This window comes from Apiospora aurea (genome assembly GCF_038362705.1).
Source record: "Apiospora aurea strain CBS 24483 chromosome Unknown utg000009l_segment0_segment0, whole genome shotgun sequence".
Classification (NCBI taxonomy): domain Eukaryota; kingdom Fungi; phylum Ascomycota; class Sordariomycetes; order Amphisphaeriales; family Apiosporaceae; genus Apiospora; species Apiospora aurea.
This window is the reverse complement of record NW_027117396.1, coordinates 2096639-2105532: the sequence shown is the minus strand read 5'-3', so window position 1 is coordinate 2105532 and position 8894 is coordinate 2096639. Positions and strand designations below refer to the sequence as shown.

At 54.7% G+C, this 8894-nt stretch overlaps 5 protein-coding genes across 5 annotated transcripts; 3 read left to right on the top strand and 2 right to left on the bottom strand.

The window, feature by feature from the left end:
* Window positions 1–576: 576 nt before the first annotated feature.
* Window positions 577–1182, top strand: PG986_013769 (uncharacterized protein; the record flags this gene model as incomplete). The annotated part of the gene is made up of 1 exon (XM_066849991.1): window positions 577–1182. One exon carries the CDS (start codon window positions 577–579, stop codon window positions 1180–1182), a length of 606 nt encoding a protein of 201 aa, XP_066694134.1.
* Window positions 1183–2683: 1501 nt separating this feature from the next.
* Window positions 2684–3076, top strand: PG986_013768 (uncharacterized protein; the record flags this gene model as incomplete). The annotated part of the gene is made up of 1 exon (XM_066849990.1): window positions 2684–3076. One exon carries the CDS (start codon window positions 2684–2686, stop codon window positions 3074–3076), a length of 393 nt encoding a protein of 130 aa, XP_066694133.1.
* A 1297-nt stretch (window positions 3077–4373) lies between these two features.
* On the bottom strand, window positions 4374–4970 carry PG986_013767 (uncharacterized protein; the record flags this gene model as incomplete). The annotated part of the gene is made up of 1 exon (XM_066849989.1): window positions 4374–4970. The coding sequence occupies one exon, from the start codon at window positions 4968–4970 to the stop codon at window positions 4374–4376; it is 597 nt and encodes a 198-aa protein (XP_066694132.1).
* Window positions 4971–4997: 27 nt separating this feature from the next.
* On the bottom strand, window positions 4998–5330 carry PG986_013766 (uncharacterized protein; the record flags this gene model as incomplete). Its single annotated transcript, XM_066849988.1, has 1 exon — window positions 4998–5330. One exon carries the CDS (start codon window positions 5328–5330, stop codon window positions 4998–5000), a length of 333 nt encoding a protein of 110 aa, XP_066694131.1.
* A 1201-nt stretch (window positions 5331–6531) lies between these two features.
* Window positions 6532–8793, top strand: PG986_013765 (uncharacterized protein; the record flags this gene model as incomplete). Its single annotated transcript, XM_066849987.1, has 1 exon — window positions 6532–8793. One exon carries the CDS (start codon window positions 6532–6534, stop codon window positions 8791–8793), a length of 2262 nt encoding a protein of 753 aa, XP_066694130.1.
* Between the last annotated feature and the right edge of the window lie 101 nt (window positions 8794–8894).

The following is an 8894-nucleotide window of genomic DNA, read 5'->3' as shown; positions in this document are numbered from 1 at the left end:
GCCGCCGAAAGCAGATTTCGCTAAGTTGATCTCGGCGATCCTGATTTGCAACCACCCAGCTCTCGAGCGATGAAAGCGCCCCCCCCCAAACCCTCATCTTTGCTGTTGCGGCGTGGCTGAGCAGCCAACTTCCGCACGTCGGGCTGGAGATAGCGTGTGTTTTAGAGTTGATCTCTCCCGTCTAGGCCCGGAACCGACAATGATCACCGCGAAACCAGATGCGACTAGGGGACCAAATCTTAAAAGACTTCCTCTGGTTCGGAGATCCAGCAATCAACGGGGCGGCGGCCTCATCGATGGCTTGCCACGTGAAATTATGATTGTTCCCTTTGTTCACCTACACTTCCCTATTTGATGGTTCTTGTTGCCTGGTTCAACAGAAGCGAATAACCCCAGTGAAACAAAACATGTACATAACCGGGCGAGACATCCGTGACTCCAATACTCGACACTGTCAGTACATGCATCTATCTCCCCATGATCCTCTCTTCCGCGTATTAACACAGGCGTACCTTATCAGATATAACAACGGGACACATCGTCGGCAGTGTCGTAGGCTCCATCGCCCTTGTCGCCATGATCTCCCTATGCATCTTCTTCGTTCGCAGACATATCCTGCGCAAGAAGAAACGTGCAGCCTTGAGCGAAGAGGCCATGCAGAGCGACTCGTCGACCGAGATGCCGGGGCCAAAAGACCACGACCGCAGCCCTATGCGATCGGTAGAGCCCGACCCGATCGGAGAGATCCCGAGGAGGGACATAAGTGAGAAGCAACTGGAGATCCTTCAGGGGGCGGCCGACACCATTGTCAATGTCAAATCCACTGATCTGCCGGGTTCTTCGTTGGGGAATTTACGGGAGCTTGAGTCGACGTCTCGACCCGAAGACGGACCCGCTGAGCTGCCCGAGGAGCCCATGCCCACCACGTGCGTACCTGAGCTCGACGGGGGCAAGTCAGCCCCACGAATGAACATAACCAGCCCGAGGGCCGAGTTGCGTGGCAGCACAACGCCAGACCTCGGCATCCGGAGCGAACTCGAAAGCGCCGCCGTGCGGCACGACCAAAGACCTCTGCCAAGATCTCTTAGTAATTACAGAGACGTGTTCATCGACGCCCCCGAGAGGTTGACTCCGCGCAGCAGCACCGACGGTAGACGCCGGCCAGCCGAGCTGGCGACGTGAGAGAATCGCCGACACGCATGGCAGGATGCCAATGCCATAGTCGTCTCGACCTCTTCTCGGACCCTAATGGCCTGTCTCCCCTCGGAAGCCCGAGCCATACCTGGAGCGAGCGAGCAGTTAAAAAGTAGCCTTTGCTTACGACGTCCACCAGCGCTTTTGCCTGATATAGGTTAATAACAACCCGTCTTGGAGCTGCTGCGAGGTCCAAGGGCTAGATTAAGGGCATCGCGGCCAAGCTTTGGTAGCATCGGACTGGTGCCTCGCACGTCAAGCACTGGCGTCCAACGAGAACGCGACCCAATAGCGACCTGGACCATTTTACGAAAGTAGAACACCGACCAATAATCGACGTACACAAGTCACTATACCAGTCAGGCTCTGGGCTTCTCTGGATCTCAATTGGGAGAAAATAACAGCTCAGCGTACTTGTGTTTCTCGGTAGTGACGCCAGGACTCCACTGCGAGGAGAAGTCTTCAGCCGTCACTGGCTACGAAGTGGATTGACTGGTTGGCGTGCACTGTAGGAGGAGACACGCCGAGTAGAGTTGAACCGGTGGCCAGAGATCACAGCCCGCGGGCGGGCGGAGCAAGCGAGCTCTAACGATTCCAGCTCGCATGTCTTGTTAACGAAATGTTTAAGATGTCGGCCTTCTAGATCAATGTAGACTGAGTAAAGAAAATGTCGTCCTGTTGTCCATCTAGGCGGAGAGCGGCCGTATGCGACGTGCGTATCATCCCCATTTACTGAGCTTCCCACTACCGTCCCATTTACGTGTACATCCGTACAGAACTGAAATCGATCCCCGGGGATCGCAGGCTCTATGACCAAGAATCCCACAAGCCCTTATCGACTCCGATTCTGACAAGGAAGACCAGTGGTTTCGTGGCAAATCACTCATAAAACGTTATACCCTCGTCCAAGACGTCGCACATACAGTCTGCGAGTTCATCCCCCACCTTTTCCCGAAACTCGGCAGTATGAGGCCTCGTAATTGCAACGAGGTTGCCCGGCGTCATCCTCTGCATCACCCGACTCGTGAGCAAGTCCAAACCCACATACCGCCCCATCCCCCCTCCGTGCGTCGCTTCAATAGCACAAAGGCCTCCATGTTAACTGGAGTATTGCCAAGGGAGTCGCCGCTGCCACTGCCCTCGTCGTCGTCGTCGTCGTCGTCGTCGTCGTCGTCGTCGTCGTCGTCGTCGTTGTCGTCATCAACATCCGAATGCAGCCCCTCGTCTGGCAACACTCATCCCATTCCTTGTCCAGTCCGACATAATCGACCAGTCCATGAAGGGCACGGACTTCCTGTACGGCATAGCTGCGCTCGAGGTCCTCGGCCGGCCAGTTCTGGTAGAAGCGGCCTCCCAGAGACTGCTCTGAAGTAGCGAGGAGAGACATGGGGCCGAAACCATAACGACGGATGACGGAGGCAATGCCGCGGTCCATGGTCCACCAAACAACCTCCTTCTTCCCATCTTCAGTGTCGATTTCTCTTTTATCATGAGGCCCGCTGGCCAGGCCCCTAGCTTGCATTGCGTCGCGGATCTCCTTCAGCGCAGGCGGAGCGAGCTCAGCGAGTGTGGCTCGGTCGCGGCCTTTGGTGTTGGCTCGTTTCTCTGCACCTTCGGCCTCGCTCATGAGCTCTGTCAGCATGCCACAGAACAGCCCGTTGGTTTCCTGATACTGGTCAGGGTAGTAACGACCCAGAATGGACGAAAAATGCGTGGCCATTTCATTGGCAGTGTGCATGAACTCGACCCAGTCAAAGTTGAGAATATCACGCTCACTGTGGATGAAGATTTCGGAAAAGGCGATTGTGTCGGATATGTTAGCATGAGGGAAGCTGAATTTCTCGCGTATGAGCTGCTTCTCTTCTTCCGCTGTCTCGACTAGAGCGTCATCTTTCTCTAAGACTTCTGCGGAAGGACGCGGCTGTCGGTTAATAAGAGAGTCGGCAAGGTCCATCTTCTTGGGGTCATTTAGCCATCACAGAAGTTCTGAAAGGACCATGTCGTCGTCCTTAGCATACCCCCCGAGTGAACTGACCAGAATGCTGCCAATTGGGCTGGTATTCTGGGCAAAACGCATCTTGTCGAAATTTGGGGGTTTCATTTTCTCTGTGCGCTTCATTTTGGAGAGCGCCTGCGCCGATATGCCCATTGCTGGGGCGTACTTCGATGTCGACTCAGTGAGTGAGGGTGGCAAGCCGCCGATGAAGAGGCGCTCCACATCTTGGTGTAGCAGGAGGAACTCCATGTCCGGCCAAGCCGGCACATCTTGTAAAGATGGATCATGGGTATCAACATAAGGAGTCCCGTATCGAAGGTCAACGCTCGGTCGTAAAGCTGGAGGCGGAGGTTGTAAAGCATAAGTCCACACCTGATAGGATTGTACTCTAGGAAAAAGTCGAGATCTTCGAGGTAGAACGGTAATATGCCTGCGTTATGTTCGATTACCTGTTCGGCCAAAGCCCCATCCAGTGCCTCGTTGTTAACAGTATCAACTAATGCCATCAGTTCCTGAGCATCAGGAGGGGTAGGTCCAATTGGTGGTTTGAGGTTACGTTCAATGTCGATGTTGTTCATATTCTTTACTGCCATTGAAACATGTCTGTGAAGCTCAAGTAGTGGACTACCGAACATGGTATCCTCATTGGTCTTGAAGAGATGATTCATGTCAAGACGACATTGAAACCCGAAAAGAGCCCATATTGGTACTGTTTTTGCCTCCGTGGCCGCACGGACGCCTCTTGTCACTTCGTCCTCTGCCATCTCGTTGTTGGTTGTGAGGGCGACGGCTTGGATAGGGTTGAAAGTTTGGAATATTTCGGCATCGTCTTCGCTACACCACTGGTCCGCGTTCAGCGCCCCAAGTGATATGCCTCCCCTGGGGGTGGGCTTGGACCTGTGGATAGCATAGTGGAAGACTATGAATGGCTTGGCGAAGCATAAGTCGGCCCGTTCTCCAGCCGCATCGAAGGTACCAATGCCCTTGTTGCCTATGGTCTGGAAATCCGGTTTTGTAATGTTGTCTAGCCGCGCTTTTGCGGGAAGTCTCCTGACTAGCGGTTGTTCTAGAAAGCCCATTATCTATAGTACTAGTATATTGAACAAGAAGATAAAAGGAAACGTCCATGTCGGATAGGTGGAAGCAGGAAATCTCTTTGGGCGCTCAACAAAGTTCTCGAGGCTCATTTCCGCCCGGCGCACCAATTGGATGATGAGGTTGCTCCGCAATCTGCCTGGGCCAGTACGTCTGGGTCTGTTGCCACATCTTCCCAGGCAGTTTCGACGTAACCCCGAGCATAGTTGAGCTCATTCAAGAAGGTGTATATGGCAAGGAAGAAGTCCTTCTCGACATCGTCCTCATCTCTCTGGATCTGGACATTGATGCTGGTGGACAATTTGGGAGATTCATCCCCGGCAGAAGGAGCGGAGGCAGCATGGGCGCCAAAAGAATCGCTAGGCGATTCAACATGGAGATTGGCAAACCGGTTCTCCAAGGAGGACAGGAAGCCAGCCTTCTTCCGATTTTCATCCGTGGTCTTGGGCGACGACTTGGACGTCTTCCGGGCCTCCTCGAAGGGGACAAGGACCTCCCATGTAGCCTGCAGCACGTCGATGAAATGGCTGTGTCGCTCATTGCTAGCCAAGAGGGGCCCAGTTGCTTTCATCCCAGCATACCAGCGGCCAAACTGGCGCCGGGCGTCGATGACGCGATCGAAGAGGCGACTGAGTGCCGGGGGCACGTTGGGTTTGGGCTTGTATGCTGCAATGGCTTGTGCCATGGGCACGAACTGGGAAACCTGGATGATTTACTGAGGCCCCGAGGCAGTAGCAGCTGACGAAGATTTTGCGGCAGCCTCCTTTGCTTTCTTGCGGTCCTTGCCCTTCACGCGACCACCGCCGACTTTGGTCGTATTTGTACTTGGGGCCGCACCAGGCTTGATGTCGAAGCCGCATTTTAGGGCGTTCTCGGCGAGCCATGACGACAAAGTGAGTGTGTCGTCCTTGTATTGGCGATATTTGGCCAGGAAGTCACCCAATGGCGGGTTGTCTGCTTCGTTTTCTGCCACGAGTGAATGCAATGCACTTGGTGATGGACCAAATCCAGAAAGTTGGCTTTCAAGTTCAGCACATGAGCGCATCAGGTCTTATCGATGGCTGGCCCGCTACTACCATGGCAGCAGTTATGTTATCCACGCGGCCACGCCCCATCCTTTCCCCTTCAAAAAAGACACGCAACGGTCACTTTTGAAAAGCAAACAATTTGATGGGTAGATGATGATGTAGCTCCTAACTACGACTCCAAAATGGGTTGTGTTCCGCGCACAGATCACTAACAACTTCATCCCTGGGCCAGCCATGCCAACGTGTTGTGGAGAGAAGTGTTGCTCCAGATGCTTAGAAGCCATATATCTGTCATGTCTCTACCAGGATGAGCGTAGACCGTTGTTTGTTCAGGGCGCCTCTTCAACTTGAACAACCAACAGGCGTCAATAGCGAAAAAAAGGGTAAGTTGCAGGGTGGAGGTATTAGCGCGGCGCGGGGCCCCCCACCTCATGATCTCAAGCAGCGACTGTCGAACCGGGCTGAAAATGGATCATGAAGCTCGTCACTTTCATTTGCACAGGAACTCGCAATCCAGCTATATCGGAAGCAAAGCTAGGTGACCTACCTAACCTACGTACATGCGCTTCAAAACTCGACTTCTTTTGCTTTCCTACTTCGCCTGAATGGGTGCATTGACCCACACAATCATGTTACTAGTGCATTTGTCGTTCAAACCGCCTCGCTCATAATCTCTCGCCCACCATATTACCCGCCTGCCGGGTAGGGCCCTGTTACCGCTCAAATCATCACTCGCTACCAAGAAGCATGATGTGCAGCCCGTCTTCTAGACACCATCCTGCCGTGTATCGTCTCGTCGTCATTGCACCTCCCCATTCCCCCTCATGTCCGCAGGTTACATTGATGTAACGGGACCTTGACGGAGAATTCTCCGGATTGGTGGCTTCTTATTGGGCCGACAACCTTATAGCCTTATTGCGATCTCACTCCGACCGGAGATTTCTCGCCGATCCCGTGTAAGTGGAAGCACACGGGATGTATACGATATGATGTCTTTTGCCGCGGGAGACGGCTCCTCCTGGGAATGCTGCACCATGACCCCGCCGTAAACAGTAACACACACGCACGGGTGGCCAGACCTGCCCACAAGCGAAGTGACACGGCCAAAGACAATCGATGATCTATAAATCCAAAGCCAGTCACATATTTCCGACACAGGGATCTCCAGCATGTTGGTCTACCGGAGCATTGTTTTCGTTTAATCTTGGACATATCAAGATGAAGTTGAGTCTCTTTATCGGATCGATCCTGGCCAGCGTCGTGCTTGCTACGGACTTCTACCTATCGCCGGACGGCTCCGACAGCAATGGAGGAACCTCGGCAGACCAGGCTTTCAAGACTGTGTCCAAGGCTAAAGAGGCCGTTCGTGCCCAGCTCGGCAAGACTTTGACCGAAGACATCAATGTCCACATCGCAGCTGGGACCTACACTCTCACGGCCCCCCTCAACTTCACGAATGCCGAGTCGGGAAAAGATGGGCACAAAGTCAACTGGCTTGGAGAGAAGGGATCAGTCATATCGGGTGGCCTAAAGGTTACTGGCTGGACGGCGGGAAGCAATGGCGTCTATTCGGCCTCGGTCCCTGTGGGCACGCAGTCCCGCAATCTGTTCGTCGGCGGAAAAGCAGCCAACTATGCGCGCAGGAAGATTGCCAACCGCAAGGACTTCAGTTACACCAGCACCTCAATGAGGTGGAACTCGGGCACTTACGACTGGCTCATGAACACTAAAGGTATCGCTGGTGCCGAGGTCCGCTTCATCTCGTCCTTCACCGATCGCTATGCCCCGATCGTGTCTGTCGGAAACCGAGAGCTCGTGATGAAGCAAAACAGCTGGTCGAACCAAATAATTGGCTGGGACACCGTGTCTAGCCCCTTTGCCGACTTCGGAGTCTGGGTACAGAACTCACTGGCCCTCTTGGTGGAGGGCGGCCAATTCTTCCTGGATTCACAAGCCGGCAAGGTCTACTACAAGCCCCTCGGCGGCGAGGACTTGAGCAAATTGGACACTTATCTCGGGGTACAGGAAGTATTAATCTCCATCAGCGGCTCTTACGACAACCCGGCGCATGACATCAACTTTGAGGGGCTTACCTTCTCCCATTCGACCTGGCTTCGGCCGGGCAAACTTGGGTTCGCCGACCAGCAGACGGGTGGCTACATTGGCGAAGACAAGACTTACCCCGAACACGAGGCGACTCGTCCATTCTGGTGGCAGATGCCCAGCGCCTTCCAAATCAGCGCAGCCACCAAGGTGAATTTGACGGGCTGCACATTTACGGAGATTGGCAACGGAGGCATCGGTGTTGGCAATGACCCTAATGCGCACCTATCCAAAGTTGGCCTCGGCGCCAGCGGCATCTCCATTACGGATGGGTACTTCACCCAAGTGATGGGCAACAGCATCAGCGTGGGCGGTATCCAGGCCGAAGCTCACCACCCGTCCAACGAGCGTCAAACCGTCACGCGCATCAACATCTCTGGCAATATCTTCACCAACAACTCTGCCCTCTTCAGCTCCACGGTGCCCATCTTCTTGTCGTACCTCCAACACTCGACCATTTCGCACAACGATATCTACACCACTCCCTACTCCGGCATCTGCCACGGCTACGGGTGGGGCTCCAACGACGCCGGCGGCAGCCAAGAGTACGTGAACCGGGGCCTGTACAAGTACCAGCCCAAGTACGATACACCCACCACGCTAAAGAACAACGTCATCGACGGCAACCTCGTGCACGGATACGGCCAGAGCCACACTGACCTGGGCGGCGTGTACACGCTGTCGACCAGCCCGTCGACGTACGTGACCAACAACTACGTGTACGACTCCGGGTACTGGGGCCTGTACAACGACGAAGGGTCCAACAGCTACGTCCAGCTCAACAACATCTTCTTCGGCAACCAGGGCTGGTACGTCGCCAACCGCAACGGGCCCATGCACACGGGCAACAACACCCTCATCGACAACTACGGGAAGGCCGGCCAGGGCCTCGACGGCAAGCCCAACGGCTCGGGGACTCAGGGCGATACGTACCTGCGCAACTATATTGTTTCCGACATCACCAAGACCTCGGCCGAGGCTCAGAAGAACGCATACCGCTCGGGCGTGCTGCCGGGGCGTCGCGCGGATCGTCCGGTCACTAATGATGCCCGCCTCGCCGACGGGTGGGTCTCCCTGGCCTCTACGTCTGGTAATGGTGGCCGGCTGCTCGCCGTCAATGTCAGCAATTTCGATGACGTCGAGTACACGGGCGCGTCGTTCCAGGTTACCGCGAGTAACGGCGGCTCTCTGAAGCCGGTCGACGTGCCGACTGCGATTCCGGCAAACACGTTCGTTCTGGCTACGTATAGCGTCTCTGGCAATTCGAATCCCAGTGTCTCAGCTACGGTCAAGTACACGAATCCGCGTCTGAGCGCGGCTAGGACGCTGACGGCCAATGGGCAGGTGAGACTGATGAACGCCGTGGTGGGGGGTTGAATCTTAACCCGAGTTTGAGGGAATGAATGGCCAGTGTATTCCGTCGCGCTACGTCCCATGTATTATGTTCGTTCGGGCTCTACATGTACCTTAAGTGACTG